Source organism: Myotis lucifugus, unplaced genomic scaffold, assembly GCF_000147115.1.
Source record: "Myotis lucifugus unplaced genomic scaffold, Myoluc2.0 scaffold_1392, whole genome shotgun sequence".
Classification (NCBI taxonomy): domain Eukaryota; kingdom Metazoa; phylum Chordata; class Mammalia; order Chiroptera; family Vespertilionidae; genus Myotis; species Myotis lucifugus.
Genome location: NW_005872440.1, coordinates 13,921 through 33,640, shown reverse-complemented (window position 1 = coordinate 33,640; position 19,720 = coordinate 13,921). Strand labels below are relative to the sequence as shown.

General features: G+C 47.5%; 1 protein-coding gene across 1 annotated transcript; it reads right to left on the bottom strand.

Annotated features, from left to right (window-relative positions):
* Positions 1–10,317: 10,317 nt before the first annotated feature.
* LOC102441506 (DLA class II histocompatibility antigen, DR-1 beta chain-like) lies at positions 10,318–19,498 on the bottom strand. The gene is made up of 6 exons (XM_014449748.2): positions 19,328–19,498; positions 15,272–15,538; positions 12,074–12,355; positions 11,323–11,433; positions 10,857–10,880; positions 10,318–10,580 (listed from the first exon to the last, which is right to left on the bottom strand). Exons 1-6 carry the CDS (start codon positions 19,425–19,427, stop codon positions 10,567–10,569), a joined length of 798 nt encoding a protein of 265 aa, XP_014305234.1. The 5' UTR covers positions 19,428–19,498; the 3' UTR covers positions 10,318–10,566.
* Positions 19,499–19,720: the final 222 nt, after the last annotated feature.

Below are 19,720 nucleotides of genomic sequence, written 5' to 3'. Positions count from 1 at the left end.
CCTTATTGGAGGAATCATTTGCAAATAATCTCCCATTCATCAGGTTGCATTTTCATCTTATTGATGGTTTTCTTCGATGTGCAAAAGCTTTTAAGTTTGATGGAGTCCCTATTTTATTTTTATTTTATTTTGGGGGGTTTGTTTTGATGGAGTCCTTTTTGAAAAAATATATTTTTATTGATTTCAAAGAGGGAAGAGAGCTAGAAACATCAATGATGAGAGAGAACATTGATCCAATGTCTCCTGCATGCCCCCTACTGGGGAAGAGGCCCAAAACCCAGGCATTGGGGATTGAGCCCACAATCTGGATTTGTGCCCTCACCTGGAATTGAACCATGACCTCCTGGTTCATAGGTCGACACTTAGCCACTGAGCCACACCAGCCAGGCTCTCTTTCTTTTTTTTAATCGTCACGCAAGGACATGCTTATTGATTTTAGAGAGAGAGGAAGAGGGGAGGGAGGGAGGGAGAGAGAGAGAGTGAGAGAGAGAGGGAAAAGAAATGTGGATACATGGATTGGTTGGCTCCTATATGTGCCCCAACCAGGGGCCCTGACCAAGGATGAAAACCACAAACTTTTGGTGTAAGGCATGATGCTCCAACCAACTGAGCTACTGTCTAGGGCAAGTTCCCCCAACCCCCTTTTTTTTCCTTTTGTTATGTCTGCCCGAGGAGACATAGCCAACAAAATACTGCTCTGATCAATGTCAAAGAATCTATGTTTTCTCGTAGGGGTTTTATAGTGGCAAGTCTTACATTTAAGTCTTTAATTTATTTTGAGTTCATGTTTGTATGAGGTGTAAGAAAGTGGTCTAGTTTAATCTTTTTTGCATGTATGTGTCCAGTCTTCCCAACACCATTTATTGAAGAGACTATCTTTATCACGTTGTATGTTCTTGCATTCTTTATTGGAGATTAATTGACCTGATAAGAGTGGGTTTATTTCTTGGCTCTCCACTCTGTTCCATTGAACTATGTATTTGTTTTTGTGTCAGTACCATACTGTTTGATTACTATAATTCTGTTGTATATTTGAAATCAGGGAGTGTGATACCTCCAGCTATGTTCATCTTTCCCAAGATTTCTTTGGCTATTTGGGGTCTTTTGTAGATCCATATAAATTTTACGATTGTTTGTTCTAGTTCTGTGAAAATACCATTGGTATTTTAATAGGGATTGCATTGAGTCTGTAGAATGCTTTGGATAGTATGGACAGTTTAATGATGTTAATTCTTCCTATATAGGAGCATGGTATATCCTTCCATTTATTTGTTTCTTGTTCAATTTCTTTAATCGATGTCTTATAGTTTTCCCAGTATAAGTCTTTTTCATCCTTGGTTAGCATTTTTAAAAAATGTTTTTATTGATTTTTTTTTTTTAGAAAGAGAGAGGAAGGGAGAAGGAGATAAAAACATTGATGAGAGAACCCATTAGTCAACTGCCTCCTGCACATCTCCTGCTGAGTATCAATCTCACATCCCACAACCCTGGCATGTGCCCTGACCAGGTATAGAACAGTGACCTCTCAGTTTGTGGGATGAAGCTCAGCCAACTGAGCTACACCAGGCAGGGCTTCCTTGGTTAAATTTATTCCTAAGTATTTTCTTCTTTTCAATGCAGTTATAAATGGGATTGTTTTCTTAATTTCTCTTTCTGATAGTGTGTTATTTGTCTATTAGAGGCCTGGTGCACAAAATTCGTGCATGGGGGGGGGATCTCCTCAGCCTAGCCTGCACCCTCTCTAATCCAGACCCCTTTGGGGACATCCTTCTCATAATCCTGGACCACTGGCTCCTAATCGTTCACCTGCCTGCCTGCCTTTTCGCCCCTAATTGCCCTACTCTGCCGCCTGGTCGCTCATAACTGCCCTCCCCGCTGGCCTAGTCGCCCCTCACTGCTCCTCCTGCCAGCCTAATTGCCACAAACTTCCCCCCTCTGCTGGTCTGGTCACTCCTAACTACCCCCCTCTGCTGGCCTGGTTACCCCTAACTGCCCCCCCCCCCCCGCTGGCCTGGTTGCCCCCAACTGCTCCCCCACCCCCTGCCAGCCTGGTTGTCCCTGTCAGCCCCTCCACTGGCCTGGTCTCCCCACACAGCCTGCTTGTTCAATCATTTGGTCCTCCCTCACTAACCTCCCTACCAGCCTGGTCATAGGCAGCCATCTTGTGAGGGCATGAGGGTTAATTTGAATATTACCTCTTTATTGTATAAGATAGAAACATCAGGTTTCTGAATATTAATTTTGTATCCTGCAACTTTACTGAATTCACTATTAGTTCTAATAGTTTTTTTTTTGGTGGTTTCTTTAGAGTTCTCTAGATATAGTATTATGTCATCTGCAAATAATGACAATTTTTACTTTCTTTTCTATTTCTTTTCCTTGTTCTTGTCTGACTGCTGTGGTTAGGACTTAACATACTATGCTGAATAAGAGTGCTGAGTGTGGGCATTTTTGTCTTGTTCCTTGCTGTGGTCCAACCCCAGCAGGTCCAGGGATCCCCAAAGGTGTGGACGGAGTCGGCGAAGAATGAATGACATGGAAACTGGGTTCGGTTCATCAGCATAGCGAGGTTCTCCCTCCAGGATCTCTAGCGAAGTTCTGGTCAGGATCTCCAACCAAGTTCTGGTGCCATGTTCTCTCGCTAGGTTCTCCAGCCAGGTTCTCCAGGTTCTCCAGCCAGGTTCAGTCATCAGGTTCTTTAGCCAGGTTCTATTCAGGTTCTTTTGCCATGTTCTGTCTAGGTTCTCCAGTGAAGTTCTGTAGCCAGGTTCTGTCCAGGATCTTTTGCCATGTTCTCTCCCTAGGTTCTCTCTCTAGGTTCTGACTCTAGGTTCTTCAGCCAAGTTCTCTCGCTAGGTTCTGTGTCTAGGTTCTGTTTCTAGGTTCTGTCTAGGATCTCCAGCCAAGTCCTGTCTCTAGGTTCTGTCTAGGATCTCCAGCCAAGTCCTGTCTCTAGGTTCTGTCTAGGATCTCCAGCCAAGTCCTGTCTCTAGGTTCTGTCTAGGATCTCCAGCGAAGTTCTGGTGCCATGTTCTCCAGCCAGGTTCAGTCACCAGGTTCTTTAGCCAGGTTCTATCCAGGTTCTTTTGCCATGTTCTCTGGCTCAGTCGGTAGAGCATGGGACTCTTAATCCCAGGGTCATGGGTTCGTGCCCCACGTTGGCGCCAGTTGCTGGGGTCCAACCCCAGAGGTCCAGGGGTCCCCAAAGTGTGGACGGAGCCGGCAAAGAAGGAATGACACGAAGACAGCCTTCAGTTGATCAGCAGCCTAGTCAGGACCTATAGCCAGGATCTCCAGCCAAAGTTCTGGTCGGAGTTCTGGTTAGGAACTGATGAGGATCTGATGTTTATTGTCTTGTTACATCCGTATTTATACCAGCCGATTTTAATCCTGTCAATTTCTATTACAAAGGTTAGGGCGTTTCTTATCTCCATTCCAGGGAGTAAAGATTATGTAGCTTAACTACCCGCCTGGCACTTAATTAAGGGATTGTATCCCCTCCCTAACCTCAGGGAAAGATCCCCACCTGGGGAAACAACCTTTCTCGGAGAGGTGACCTTGGTTAAAACACATGGCGCTAAAGGGAGCAAACATATTAAGAACAGTATGCTATATATGCCAGGTCCATTGAAACATATGCTGTGCAGATGTTTCTTTCCTGCAGCGACTGTGTCAAGCAGCAAGGATGGACCGGCTTCCGGCAGTTCCTGACCTTAGAGAAAAAGCTTTCATCTTTTCACCTTGGAGTATGTTTTTAGCTGTGGGTTTCTCATGTATGGACTTTATTATGTTGAGGTATGTTTCCACTATGCCCACCTTGCTGAGAGTTTTTTAAATAAATGAATGCTAGATTTTGTCAAATGCTTTTCCTACATCTATTGATATAATCATATGATTTTTTAATACTTCATTTTTTTTATGCAGTGTTTCATGTTCATTGATTTGTGGAGATAGAACCAAACTTGCATTCCAGGAATAAATTCCACTTGAACATGCTGTATGATATTTTTAATGTACTGCTGAATTCAGTTTGCTAATATTTTGTTAAGGATTTTTGAATCTATGTTCATCTGGGGTATGGGCCAGTCATTTTCTACCTCTTTTTCTCCTCTTCTTCCTCATCTTCCTCCTTTTCCTCCTTCTTCTTCCTATTCTTCTTCATCTTCTCTTCCTCCTCCTCCTCTACCACCACCTCCTCCTCCTCTTTCTTTGGCAGGGACTTTGTCTGGTTTTGATATGCTGTCCTCATAAAATAAGTTTAGACACTTTCCCCTCTCTTCAATTTTTGGGAATGGTTTGAGAATGATAAATATCAATTCTTCTTTGAGTACTTGGTAGAATTGAGATGTGAAGCCATCTGGCCTTAGATTTTTGTTTATTGGAAATTTTTCTTTTCTGATTCAATTTTGACTTTAGTGATCAGTCTGTTCAAATTTTATGTTTCTTCCACATTAACTCTTAGAAGTTTATTGTTTATTGAAATGAATTTATTCATTTCTCCTAGGTTGTCCAATTGTTGGCATATAAATGTTCATGATATATATATATATATATACCTAATATGCAAACTGTCCCCTTGGGAGTTTGACTGACCAGGAGTTGGATTGCTCGCTATAACATGTGCTGACCACCAGGGGGCTGTGCGGAATGAAGGAAGGCCCTGGCTGGCAGCTGACAGCCACTAGGGACCCTACCCATGCATTAATTTTGTGCACTGGGCCTCTATTTTTCTTTTCTTTTTTAAAAAATATATTTCTTTTTATTGGTTTCAGAGAGGAAGGGAGAAGGAGAGAGAGATAGAAACATCAATGATGAGAGAGAATCATTGATCGGCTGCCTCCTGCACACCCCCACTGGGGATTGAGCCCGCAACCCAGGCATGTGCCCTTGGCCGGAATCGAACCCGGGACCCTTCAGTCCGCAGGCTGTTGCTCTATCCACTGAGCCAAGCCGGCTAGGGCTCTAATTTTCTTATAATCTTTTGTATTTCTGTGAAGTTGCTTGTCACTTTCCATTTTTTTGTTCCTCATTTTATTTATTTAGGTCTTTTCTCTTTTTTTCTTAATGACTCTGGCTAAAGTTTTATGTATTTTGTTTATCTATTCAAAGAACCAGCTCCTAGTTTCATTGATATCTTCTATTATCTTTTTAGTCTCTATTTTATTTATTTCTGCTCTGATCTTTATATTTCGTTCCTTGTAGTCACTTTAGGCTTTGTTTGTTTTTCTTTTTCTTGTTACTTTAGGTGTAAAGCAATGCAAGTTGCCCTGGGGCCTTGGGGGAGCTTTAGTTTAAGTAATTTTCAGATTACAAAGGGCCGGGCCTTTCATATGCAAAAGCCTCCCTGCAGGGCTTGGGCAGGGGGGGGTCCCAGGGGGTCAACACGGCAGGCGGAGCTAGCAGTATGGCTGCTCTCAGTCCTGCCTTCAGAGGTCCTGGCAATCCCTTTGAGTGCCTCGGAGAGAAAGCTGCCCTCCAGTTCTGACCGATGCCAGACAGTCCCGTTTCTCCCGTATGAGTCTGGGTCCCCAGAGACTCGCCCGGAACTGGAGCTCAGAGCCTGAAACTCCCTCCCGATTGAAAAAGACAATCATGTCCTCAGCCACCAGCCCTCTCCACATGCACTTCTGCACCTTTGTATTTTACTTCTGCACCGCACCTCCTCTGAGTCTCGGTATGCTTTTCTCTTTCCTTCTAGTTGTAGAATGTCCACTCAGCCAGCCTTCCTGTGGTTCTGGATGATGTCTGTTCCGTCTTTTAGTTGTATTTTTGAAGTGGTTGTGCGAGGCAGCAATCTCCGGTGTTTACCTATGCCGCCATCTTGGTTTCTCCCCACAAATGTTTTGTTCTTTTGTTAGATTGATCCATTTATCATTATGTAATGCCCTTTTTGTCTCTTATTATAGTTTTTGTTTTAAAGTCTATTTTATTTGACATAACTATGGCTACTGCAGCTTTCATTTTCATTTGCATGAAATACCTTTTTCCATCTCTTCACTTTTTGTCTGTTTGTGTCTTTCAAACTGAATGAGACTCTTATAGGCAGCATATGCACAGGTCTTGTTTTTGAATCCATCCAGTCACCCTGTCTTTTGATTGTAATATTTAGTTCATTTACACTTAAAGTAATTATTGATAGGTATGTACTTATTGCCATTTTATTAATTGTTTTCTGGTTGCTTTTGTAGTTCTTTTCTGTTACTTTCTTCTTCTCTTACTCTCTTTTGTTTTTTAAAATCTTCACTCAAGGATATTTTCCCATTGATTTTCAGAGAGAGAGGAAGAGAGAAGGAAAGACAGAGAGAAATATTGATGTGAGAGAACCATATTGATTGGGTTGCCTCCTGCACAAGCCCAAACTGGGTCTGGGCCAGAGAGGAGCCTGCAACTGTGGTCACCATTGACTGGTATGAAACCTGGGACCCTTCAGTCCAATGCTCTATCCACTGAGCAAAACCAGCTATAGCTCTTGCCCTCTTTTCTTGTACATTGATGGCTTTCTTAATGTTTGTTTGGGTTCTTCTTCTTCATTTCTAACTGTATCTATTATAGAGTTTTCATTTTGGGCTGCCATAAGATTCATATATAACAAGCTATATTTATAGCAATGTTTTTTAAGTTGATTGTTGTTAAGCTCAAATGCATTCTAAAACTACATTTTTTACTCACCACCATGTTTATGGAAGGCAGCTATGCTCACCACTATACCACCAACGCTCCACCATGTTTATGTATTTGATATCATATTTTACATCTTCTCTTGTGTGTGTATCCCTTAATGTATTATGTGTTACACATGCTTTTACCACTTTTTTATGTTAATCTTCCTTCTAGCTCAGGGGTGGGCAAACTTTTTGACTCGAGGGCCACAATGGGTTCTTAAACTGGACCGGAGGGCCGGAACAAAAGCATGAATGGAGTGTTTGTGTGAACTAATATAAATTCAAAGTAAACATCATTACATAAAAGGGTACGGTCTTTTTTTTTTTTTTTTTAGTTTTATTCATTTCAAACAGGCCGGAACCGGCCCGCGGGCTGTAGTTTGCCCACGGCTGTTCTAGCTTTATAATTGGTTGATCTGCTACACTTACAACTGTTTGCCTTCATCAGTGCAACATTTTTCTTTCCAATATTTTGTTGTTTTTAGTTTTGGTATTTTCCATTTAAAGAAGGTTCCTTAGCTTTTCTTTTAATGCTTGTTTAGTAGTGAGAACTCTTTCATCATTTGCTCGTCTTGGAAACTCTTTATCACTACTTTAATTCTGATGCTAACTTTTCTGGATAGGATGTACTTGGTTGTAGGTTTCCGCCTTTCATCACTTTGAATATTTTGTGCTGTTACCGTATCTGCTGAAAAATCAGCTGATGATCTTATGAAGTATCCCATGTACATAGCTAACTGTTTTTCTCTTGCTGCCATTAAGATCCTTTAACTTTTGGCATTTTAAATATGATGTGTCTTGATATGGGCCTCTTTGGGTTCATGTTGTTCAGAAGCCTCTGTGCTTTCTGAATTTGGATGTCTGTTTTCCTCACCAGGTTGGGGAAGTTTTCAGTCATTATCCCTTTAAATAGATTTTACATCCCTTTCTCTCTCTCTTCTCCTTCTGGGAATCCAATGATTTAAATGTTGACACACTTTATGTTGCCCCACAGGTCCCTTAAACTAACCTCATTTGTGATAATAATATTTTTTTTTCTTTTTGCTGTTCTTATTGACTTTCACTACCTTGTCTTTCAGCTTGCTGACTCATTCTCCTGCCTCAACTAATCTGCTGTTGTTCCCTCTGGAGTATTTTTATTTTCATTTCAATTATCATATTCCTCAGTTCTGATTGGTTGTTTTACATATTTTTCTATGTTTTTGTTGAAGTTCTCACTGAATTCATCTGTTCTTCTCCTGAGTTCATTGTGCATACTTAGAACTAGTGTTTACTTTTGACTCTTTATCGGGTAAATTGCTTATGTCTTATTCATTTACTAGTAGTTCTCATCTGTTTGTTTATGTTTCCTGATCTTTTCTTTGGAGTACATTTCTCTGTCTCTCATTGTGGCTCTCTGTGTTTGTTTCTATGAATTAGGTGAAACAGCGACCTCTCCCAACCTTGAAGTAGAGACTTGTTTAGGAGCCTCTCCTCTGTAGACTGTGTGAGCCAGGTGTCTTTAGCAGGCAAGCCAGAGCTGGAGTGGGAATGGGCCAGGGGGAGCGCTGGGGGTAATGGGCCCTGAGCTGAAGCTGCAGTGGGAGTGGGCCATGAGGAGCCCTGAGAGGAAGGGGCCCTGAGCTGGAGCTGGAGTGGGAGTGGAAGTCCTGGGGACAAGCCACAGAGCTGGTATGGGCCTGGGGCCTGGGGACTGTGCCTTGTTTGCACCCTGACCACCAAGTTTGGGAGGCTGAAGCACCTGAATTATGTCCTTCCCATGAGACCTAAGGGGAGGGAGAGTGTCAATGAATGACTGGCTCTGTACAATGCCCCTGACACCACACTTGGTTCCTGCAGTTCCCCTCCCACTTGCAAATGTTCTCAGTTAGTAAATGGATTTCCCCCCTTATAGTCTAGGTGCCCTTTCAGCCACTGTTTTTCACTTTACCCACAGTGGGCGAGTCTGCACATACACCCTCAGGGACCCCTGCCCACTGCAGGTCAGTGCTGGGATGGGGTTGCCATGGTGCCATGTCTCTGTCTCTCCCCGCTGTGTCTATGGGGTTTCTCTCTTGTTGGTCGAGCAGAAGTTGTTCAGTCAGCCCTCATTTCCTCTCCAGGGGGAGCTGCTCTGTCTGCAGGTGGAAATTTAACATGCAATGGGGAGAGGTGAGCTCAGGCCTTTCCTGCACTGTCGTCTTGGACTGGGAACCCCTGATGGAATTACTGTTTTAGCTGTTTCCCATCATCTACTTCTCGTCAGTTTGTTTCTATTGCTATAGTTTGTTGTTATTTTGTTTTTATGTATTGCCTTTTAAAACTTTTGAATTAAATTATTACATAAAATATTTGAATGTTCCTCAAGTTAAAACTATTAAGTAAGATGTATATTCAGAAAAGTACAGATTCCTTCAACCTATTCTGTCATTTTGCCCTGCAGACAACCACTTAAAAAATCCATTCCTTGTTTCTATAGATAGATGACTGGTAGGTAGAAAATAACTAGGCAGATGAAATGAACAGGTTGATCTATATGTCCTTTCTCTCATCTATCTTATTAAATAAAACGCTGCATAAAACTCTGCTGCTCCGTGCTCACACGCATTGGGAGGCCACCCCACAGGAGTCTCTCACGTTCCCTCCAGGGCAGAGGATTGCACGCTGGTGGCACATCAGGGAGCCACACGCTCCCCTGGGTACCCAGCAGTGGCCCTGGGTGATGCTCAGATAAGGTCCACACAGGGTTTCCCGTGACAGACAGTGAGTTTGCCACACAAGCTGGAGGACTCAGAAGCGCACCTTTCCCACTAGAGTGGCAGCTCTGTCCTGATGGTCTCTGGGACCTGCTCATGGGGAAGGTGCATCTCAAAGCAGAGTCAGCACAGCAGGCATTTTATCTGAGTCACAAAAAGACTGCAGTGTGGAAGCCACCATTAGTCAAATAAAGGGGACTTCAAGAGGCACCGGGTTTAGGTACCTTCTTTTAAAAAATTAGAGCCAAAGAGTGAAACGAACATGATTATAGAAACAGTGAAGACATATCCTTACAAGTGGCCTGCTTTTCTTTTCGTTATAAAAAAGAAATATTTTTTATTGATTTCAGAGAGGAAGGGAGTGGGAGAGAGAGATAAACAGTGTCCCAAAATTCAGGCAAAAAGTACCCTGGCTTAAAATTCAAAATCTTGAGTGAATTTTGGGACACACTTTATAAACATCAATGATCGAGAGAATCATTGATCAGATGCCACCTGCACACCCTCCACTGGGGATTGAGCCAAAATCCCAGGCATGCGCCCTACCCGGAATTGAATGCTGACCTCCTGGTTCATAGGTTGACACTCGACCACTGACCACACCAGCGGGGCCAACCTGCGTTTCTTATACTTTCTGTCCCCTCTGTATCTCAGGGGAAAGGAACCTGTGTGCTTGTCTGAGAAACACCAACGTAGGAGACCACCATGTTCAAGTCCATGGCAGGCTCTCTCCTGGCTCAGGAACCAGGTGAGAAAGGAAACACAGGAGGGAAAACTCATGAAAAAGCAGGACGGGAACAAGGAAAGCTTTTCTTCCTACTTCCTGCCCTTGAAGCCTGTGAGGCAGATGATTTCACTCCATATTTAATAGAGGAAAATTTTTACAAAAAAATGTGGACAGAAGTGAGCTAAGGTGCACAGCAGACAGCGAGGGTTAAACACACAGGGACAGGGAGGGATGGAGCTAAGGTTCTGCAGTCAACACTGGGGCCTCCAGGTCCAGGGCGGGCAGGAACCAGCAGGGAGGAGGTGCTGGGGGGTCAGGAGCCAGGACCCAGCCAGAGCCCCAGGCGGCTCTCCTTGTGGAGTGAGAGCCCAGCAGGAAACCTCTTCAGGCTGCAAAGGGGGCCTGACAGAAAGTCTCTCCTCTCCATGTCTCCATGGCCACCTCAGCTCAGGAGTCCTGCAGACAGAGGACAGTGCTGCTCCCAGGCCCAGCCAGCAGGGGCGCTGCCCTCCCAGGCCTCCTGCTGTGGCTCCCAAGTGAGAAGAAAAGCTCTGAGGCCACAGGAGCCACAGCTGCTTTAGAGCTGCCTCTCACCAGGCGGGAGGAGACCCTGCAGTGTAAGAGGCCAGAGCCACACCCAGGCTCCCCGCTATCTGTCCCCTGGCTCGTCCCCTGCACCTTCTGTTCTAGGGAAACCGAATGCGTCCCTAAGAGAGGATTAAAGAGCGTTACCTGTGGGCTGAAGTCCAGAGTGTCCTGGGAAGAGAAGGAAGATGCTACTTAAAAGATATGAAGGTAAGTGTGTCCCCAAACACAGGGTCCCCGCCCAGGCCACCTGAGCTTCTGTAGCAGCACCCCCACCCGCTGACACCAGAACTGGGACGAGAGCAGAAGCTGAGAGCAGTGGCCCCGAAGCCATCACAGTCCAGTGTCATTAGTGACCACAGGGCCTGCTCCTCCATGTGCCCCAGGATCTGCACCCAAATCCCATGCGTGTTAACCCCTCTCTATCCCCACAGCCATGACTCCTCATGTCTCCACCCTAAGAACCGGGAGCTGGTTATTTCTGCATTTCCAGGGAACGTGAGACCGACAGGGAAAGAGAGGCTTCTATGGAGTTGCCATACCCAGAGCTCACCCAGCAAAGCCCCAGTTGTCCCCACTGAATTGGGGCCAAGGCTGCCAGCAGGCCCCTTACCTTTCTGAGCCCTGAAGTAGATGAGCAGCCCCGTCCCGAGGAAGAGCAGCCCCAGCAGGAAGCCCCCAGCTCCACTCAGCACCTTGCTCTGTGTGGATCCAGACTGGGCTCCTGAGAGAAGAAGCTGCTTTCAGTGGGTTTTAGCCAAACCAACTTCTGTACTGGAGACCCTGAGATTGAGAGCTTGAGGGGTGGGAAAGGGGGTGGGGGAGGGGTGTTGCCCTAGAAGAAGCAGAACAATAGCCATCTGCGGGAAATGACGGAGGTCACACTGAGCAGGTACAAGGCCCAGGCACTGGCCTCAGGTCCCCTCACACCCGACCCAAGGCCACTGCTTTGGCCTCTGAGGCTGCGGAGCCCAGGGCTGGTGACCTCCAGGACTTGGCCCGGGTGACAGAGCCGCAGACAGCAGAGCAGATGGGGCTCTCCCGCGGCAGAGGACACTCCTCTTCCCAGATCACAGTGGGCAGCTCAGCACAGGCAGAAGCACCCGCCCAGCCCACAGGGGATGGTGCCCAGGGCCAAGGGGCACCATGACGGGGAGAGTGTGGGAAATTCAAAGCAGGGCAGGCATGGCGGCCTCACAGGGCTATGGGTGTTCACAGAAGCAATCACAGGGCTACCCTGTGGCCTGTGCAGAAGGAGAGACAGAGCAAAGGAAAACGGGGTGTGGGGAGAGGGGACCCTGACCCTCAGGGACAAGCAAAGGCCCCTGTGGGGGGAAGGTGTGTGAGGTCAGAGGGCGTCTCACTCCATTCCACGGTGACAGGGCTGGTGCTGCTGGGGTGCCGCACTTGGCAGGTGTAGACCTCCCCGCTCCGGGGAACTGTCTCCAGCATCACCAGGGTCTGGAAGGTCCAGTCCCCGTTCCGGATCAGGCCCGTGGACATCACCCCGGCCTCCTCTTCCTGGCCGTTGCGCAGCCAGCGGACCTCAATGGGGCCCGGATAGAAGCCGTTCATGGAGCAGACCAGGAGGCTGTGGTGCTGCAGGTGCTGGGTCTTTGCAGGATACACGGTCACTGTGGGCTTAGCTAGGACAGAGAAGGCGGAGGGAGACGTGAGCAAGACATGCAGGCCCCTTGGTGGCTCCCTTTTGGCCTCGTCTCCTGTCCCAGGCTCCAGGCCCTGGCAGGTCCCCCTCAATCACCCTGTGGCCCAGCAGTAGGTACTGACATTGGCCTTGAATCTCTGCCTACAGCTCAGGCCACTGGATTTGAGAGACATGGAGGAAATTTGGGGGATTATTCATGTCTTGAAACAGTTACTCATTGTTGAATTGAAGAGTTTACAAATCTTTGCGAGGCACAGAGTGTGTGAGTTCCAGTGTGATTTCTGGGGCTGGGCTGCCTGGGTCACATCCAGGCTGTGCCTCTTACTGGCTGATCCTGGGAGATCCTCTCTGCTCAGCTCCTCACCTGCAAAGGGGGTGATAATACTAACTCACCACTTAAGGACATATGAGGATCAATGGGCCTAAAATATGTACAACAGCAGCTGGAATGTAGCCGTCACTGCATGCCAGCTGTTTATCACATATGGAGAGAGAATATAAGGAAAGCAGAGGGAGAAACTGGGGAACAGCTTGGGGAGGTGGGGACTCAGGGTGTGAAGTCCTGGGAATGCGATCACACCTGAGAACACAGAGATGGTTCCCCTGGAAGCAGGAAGTACGGGGATTCCCTAGCTCCGGGGGCTGAGTCCTGAGGGAGAGGGAGGAGCAGGGCAGCACTCATTATAACACTTACAGTGATACTCATTGAGCAACCCGCTCCTTCTCAAAAGAAGCCGAATTTTTATTGGGATTCCTATCGTTTTATAATTGTCTCTCTTTTCAAGTTGACATTTGAGCTCAAGGCAGGGCGTGGGACTCATTCATATGTTTGCTTCCAGCCTAAGACCAGGCCCATTAATACAGATTTTGATGAGGAAGAGGAGGAGGAGGAGGAGAAGGAGGAGGAGGAGGAGGTGGAGGAGATAAAGTAGAGGATGAGGAAAAGAAGGTGGCAGAGGAGGAGGAGGAACTTGGGGGAAACATTTTCTACCAAAAAGGGTAGATTTAAGATTGATGGTAAATCATTGCTTGCAATTTCTGAGTGCATTTCATTATGCTTTTTAGAAATATATTTTATTGATTTTTTACAGAGAGGAAGGGAGAGGAATAGAGAGTTAGAAACATCAATGAGAGAGAAACATCGATCAGCTGCCTCTTGCACACCCGCTCCTGGGGTTGTGCCGCAACCAAGGTACATGCCCTTTACCGGAATCGAACCTGGGACCTTTCAGTCCGTAGTCCATTTGCCAATGCTCTATCCACTGAGCCAAACTGGTTAGGGCTGCACTTCATTATCTTAAAGATGTTGAAATTCTTAACATCCTATCTAATAATAGACAAAGATGGTAACTGACCCTACCTTCTCTACACCTCCCATTGGCTAATCTGCGAGATATGCAAATTAGCCACCAACAAAGATGGAGGCTAATTTGCATACTACAGGCAGGGCGGGACAGCCCTAGCCACCATCTGGGCCCTGTGTGAAGCCCTGGGCGGAGGGATTTAGGCGGCACAATTGCGATGCCTAAGCTCCGCCCCCAGCCGGGACCCCCATGTGCCACCTAAGCTTCGCCCCCAGCTGGACCCTGTGTGCCTTCTCATACCAGCACTGCCTAAGCCCCGCCCCCATCCATGACACCCTGGCGATTAGAGAGCAGGAAAGTGCCACCCACAGGAAGCATCCAGCAGAGCATGACCCCAGGTGCCCTGGTGATCCAGCAGGCAGCACCCCATGTTGGCCACAGCTCAAGGGAGAGTACAACACACAGTGGAGGCCAGGATCCTGAGAGATCAACAGAGAGGGGCGCCGTGGTTTGGAGCAGGCCCCCAGCAGAAAGACACATACACACACACACACACAGCCTACTCTGAGCCTCTAATATTGCTGGGGGCAGACCCCCAGAGGGGTCACACACACACACACACACACACACACACACAAACGATGCCAGACTGTGGCCATCAGTAGGACATCCACTGAGGGCTCCCAGACTGAGGGGCAGGCTGGGCTGAGGGAACCCCACCCCCCAGTGCATGAATTTCGTGCTCCGGGCCTCTAGAGGAAAGTAATAAAACAGAATGAAAACACAAACCAGGGCCTGGAGAAAATGCTGAATTCATGGCAGCAAAGTGTCCGTCCTGCTGCCTAGAGAACCCGGAAAATCACTGAGAAAAAGGCCCGGACCCCAGGGATGACGGACAATAGGCCATTCCTAGAGCAGGAATAGTCATTAGCCAACACGTACGTGGAAAATGTTCAAGAACCTTAGAATTCAAAGAAGGATAAATTTAAAGTAAAAAACAAATTTTCAAGTGAGTATTTGGCAATATTGAAAAAGATTTAACAAAACAGAATGCAAAATAAATTGTCAGAACTCTAAACAATTAACATGTAATTACTTAAATACTGTTAGGACTGTCTAGATGTAACATCAGCGTGTTAATTAACAAAATTACAATTAGACCCTGGCTCACCATCACCCCCTCTGTAAACACAGGGGCACTGAGGGGGGAACAAGACACTGAGACCTGAAAGGAGCTCAGAGAGGCCAGAGGTGCCTTGGAGGCCCCGCCCCTCACACCCAGCCTGACCCTCCGCCCAGGGACAGGCTTGTGCACCCAGCACCCCTATTCCAGGGCTCAGGGTCAGGGGGGGTTTGGCCAAGACAGACCGACTCCCTCCTCCCACCTCTCCCCTCCCCCTCAGCTGCACCCCAAACCCTCCCCCGACTGGACAGGACTGGGCACCCCCAGAATCGCCCTACACAAGACAGAACCTCAGGGTCCCCACAGCCGCCCTCAGGCCCCTCAGGGGTGCTCCTCACAGCCCTGTGTGTGCAGCCCCCCCCATTCCACCCCTCCCACCCCCCGCCCCCTCCCCCGCCCCTGCGCTCACTTTGCCGAGGCACCAGGAATCCCTCAGACACCCTGTAGGCCGCTCTGCATCTGTCCACCCCGGCCCGCATCTGCTCCATGAAGTCCTTCCTGCTGTTCAAGTGCTCTGCGATGGGCCGCCCCAGCTCGGTCACCGCGCGGTACTCCCCCACGTCGCTGTCGAAGCGCAGGTACTCCTGCCCATTGTAGATGTATCTCTGCAGGTACCGCACCCGCTCCGTCCAGTTGGAGAACTGACACTCGGCCTTAAGCTGCTCCAGGAAATGCGCTGCGGGGACAGGAAGGACCCATCACGCTGGTGAGAGAAGATGGCGATGCCGCCCAGTGCGGAGCGCCCAGGCGGTGGGGACACAGGACCCGGCACCCCCACTGCCAGCACCCGGGGCCCCTCCTCTGGGGTTGGGAGGCCGCAGGGCAGGGAGACCCCTGGGACCCTCAGCCTCTGGGGACCCACTGGGCTGCCCCGCGGGCTCCGGGCTCCAGGCTGGGGAGGACTTGTGCCATCACCGCCTCCTCCTAGACGCCCCCCCCCCTCACGCCCAGCCTCTCCCTTCCCCACACCCGCCTCCTCCTGTCACCCCCTGGGCAGGGGACCTGGTGCCAGGCCCCAGCTGCCCGGGACCCAGGCAGGTAACCAGGCATCGCCTTCTGCTCTGCAGCTTAGAATTCACCAAAGTGCCCATCACACCCAACCACAGGCGCATCCACACAGGAGGGAGATGGCAGGACAGGGGCCCCTGGAGCAGGGACCACAGGGTCCAAGTTACTGAAATTACTTGTGGGGTCACCACGATTCATGACTCATAAAGGAGAGATGTGGAAGGTCAGGAGAGATATGATGACCACAACTCATGACGTTTTGACAAACATCGCAGAAGGTAAAAATAAAAATGAAGGTTTTAAACTTCAAGTGATTGAATGGATTCAACAAGAAAGTGGTGACTTTGTGTAACTGTCTGGTTTTTGTTGTTGTTGTTTTTTCTTAAACCGTGAAGAGCTGCATTGGAAGGTGCGTGTGTATAAAGTGTGAGTCTAGAATTTTTAGAAACAGCCGGTGTCCAGCAGTGTTCTCACCCTCACACTATTGACGTTTGGACCAGATGATTCTGTGAGGTTGGGGTGGGTGTTGTGTACACAGTGGGCTGCACTCGGCATCCCCACCAGCTGTCAGAGAAACCCCCGTGTGACAGCAGACATGGCTCCAGAAATTGCCAGACATTTCTGGGTTGGGAAGAGGGGGAAGGGGTGGTGAATCATCTGAAAAATCTGGGGTGAAAAATCCACTGTTGATGATGCAGCAGCTGGGAATCGCAATAAAAATTTAGCCAATATTGTGTCTGTGGAAAGGCTTGGTCTATATGACAAGTATGTTCTTTAGAAATCTGGTTCCAGTGCAGACTATTTTCCAGCAAAATAAACTTGTTCAGGACCAAGATCTACCTGTTTCTTTGCCTTGTTACCCAATCACCGAGTCATCATTTGTCCTCCACATTGTCTTCTTTCATAATATCCCGGCCACTGGCCCACTGCTTGTCCACAGGAGCAGCTACAGCCACGGCCATTTGATTCCTGTTCAAAGTCCCAACTAATTCACGTTCTAACCGCCTCCTGCTCCCAGTAATACCAGGAGGCATCAGGTTACCAGCCTTGGCCGGATGTGGACTCTCATTTCTATAGGCAGGTCCCTCAGAAGGGGCGCAGCTGAGATGACCCCTCACAGAGACAGATTACAAACAGGAGCAGGTCCCAGCTTTATATGGAGACCTTCAGGGAGAAGTGATGGCAGAGGGGAGGGCACTCTGGTCAGACTCAGTCTATGTAACTTTTCACAAATTCTCTAGCACCTTCCTGACACCTGAGAAGCGGAAAAACAAACGTGTGAGTTGCTGTTCACTGTCGCCTGTGTGGTCAGCACTATCAGGCCAGCCTCATTGGCCCACCTGAAAGGCCGCCAGATAAAGCAAAAAAATTAATAATTCCAGCACATGTGGATTTCAGATAAATAATTGTTGTTTCTCTGAAATTCAGCTTAAGTCGGGCATCCTCTCTTTCCTTTGGCAACACAAGCCCACCCACTGATGGAATCTGAGGCGGAGGTGTGTACTTAAACTTCCTTGTGTTCCTCACGTGCTCATAGCACTTGCTTACATGGAACTTCTCAAGTTGTAAATGCAAAATGGATGTAAATTCCTCCTAAATATTGGAACTAGCAGCCCTTGCACCTGCTGCCCCCAACCCTGAGACACACGCTGGCCCATGGGAACATCAGAAATCTCAGCAGCAAGTCAGACCCAACCAAGCCCCTGTTCACAGTGGGGGTTGAAGCCCAGGCTCTAGAATGAGGAATGTAAATTAGAACATGAGCTTTCCCACTGGGTCAGATTGTAACACCCATGGGCCATTTTTTAAAATCTCTAAAATAGATTTAATGATATTGTAATTCTCACAGGCTATTGTTAAGTGTGGAATTACATACTGATTCTTTCTAGTGCTGATCATATAAGCACTTGGTATTTTAATTCTTATAACCCCTAGGAATGCAAGCTCATAAGATCTTTCTACTCCTTAACTTCCTAGAGCAAATAATATCTTCATCACCATTTGGCAATTGTCTTTAATTAACTTTACCACTAAATGTCATTTTGATCACAAGGACAGAAACATTGGTCTCTGTATATAAGGGGATATACATGCACCTACTATGAAAGGACTATGCTGACATAAAAGAGAGGGACTTTCTAGATACTGAGACCTAGACTATGTCACCTGGTTCTACAACTAACCACGTGACTCTGAGTAAGTTGCTTAAACTCTCTGAATTAGATTCCATGGATTATTGACTTTTAGCCCCATGGGATGTAAGCAAACTTCACACTCTCTCTCTACTCCTGCTCAATGTATATAATTTGAACCCATGAAATTGCTAACATTTGACTATTTTTAACTAAAAACACAGAATTTCATATAATTTATCTCTACTAGTTGAGTCCCTACCTTTGAGCTCAGACCAGAGAAAGGAAGATGTAGGAGAAACTGACACACCGTGCGGCAGAACAGAGAGGACAGGGTGCAGAGAGCAGTACAGAAAGGTTCAACATGGATCCGTAATGAGCACTAACCTGGCCAGGCATTCAGAAGATGCCTTAAGACTCAGCGGTTCTCAACCTGTGGGTCCTGACCCCTTTGGCGGTCGAATGACCCTTTCATAGGGGTCACCTAAGACTACCCTGCATATCAGATATTTACATTACGATTCATAACAGTAGCAAAATTACAGTTATGAAGTAGCAACGAAAATAATTTTATGGTTGGGAGTCACCACAACATGAGGAACTGTCTTAAAGGGCCAGGAGGTTGAGAACCACTGCCTTAAGTTCTTTAAGGCATCAAAGACCACCCCATAGATGCCCCTCTCTGTAGGGTCCTTCCAAGTACTAAGAATCTCTGCTTCAGCTCTGGGGGGCTTTCCACAGGAGGAAGAGAGAGCACTAACCCCACTTCTGTCAGAGAACCTCTATTTCAGGGGCACTGGCCTTAAAAACATTGGAGTTTAGAGGGAAAGGAAAGGAGATGGTGGGGAGGCCCCTGAATACATCTCACATAGTAGGGAGAGGCACCAACATCACAGATTCTGCTGAGGACAGAACACAGGGTCCTCAAAGAGAGACCCCCTAATTCCTTTGACTCCCCATAAAATGTCAGAGAAACTTTCCTTTGGGGAATAACTCAACACAATAAATGGAGCACTGGGTGGGAATCAGTCTGAGATCATTATTTCTCAATCCTCTCAAGACCCCGATGGAAGGGGACACAGGCTGGGGAGGGTTACTGGAAGCGAGGTGAGAAGAAACGGCTGAGATACATGGAGCCCCTTGCACATCTCATAGTGGTGAGCACCAGCCCCTTTTGTGGTGGAAAGAATTGGGATCCATATGATAAAGGCAGGTGGCCACTGAAGAAAATGCCACCATTTTCTAATGGACATGGCCTGGACATGGTGACAAAGCTAATTCCTTTCTTCCTCCCCCACAACAGCTCACCCCCAAGGTGCACTTACGTGGAGTGTCCCTGGCCTGAGCCAGGGGAGGGCTCAGTGCCATCAGCATCACCTTCAGAGCGGCCATCCAGGAGCCTCCGGGGAGCCGCAGACACACCATGCTGGAGCTCAGAGAGGACAGGGGCAGGGAGCAGGGGGGTCTCACTCAGTGAGGGCTGTGACCCTTCTCCACCCACATCCCAAATAATACCAACTAGGGAACTCATTTGTTTGTTCCTGGATTGGGTCGTCTCAGTACTGAGAACCAACCAGCATCAGAGATGATAGCATCATCAGTTGCTGGTCAGAGATTCAGTATGAAGGTCCTCTTTTAAAAGTTAGAATTTCCTGCATTAATAAACTATTTTAACTTAATGCTTTAAAGGTTTGGTCTGGTTGTGTCAGAAACACTGT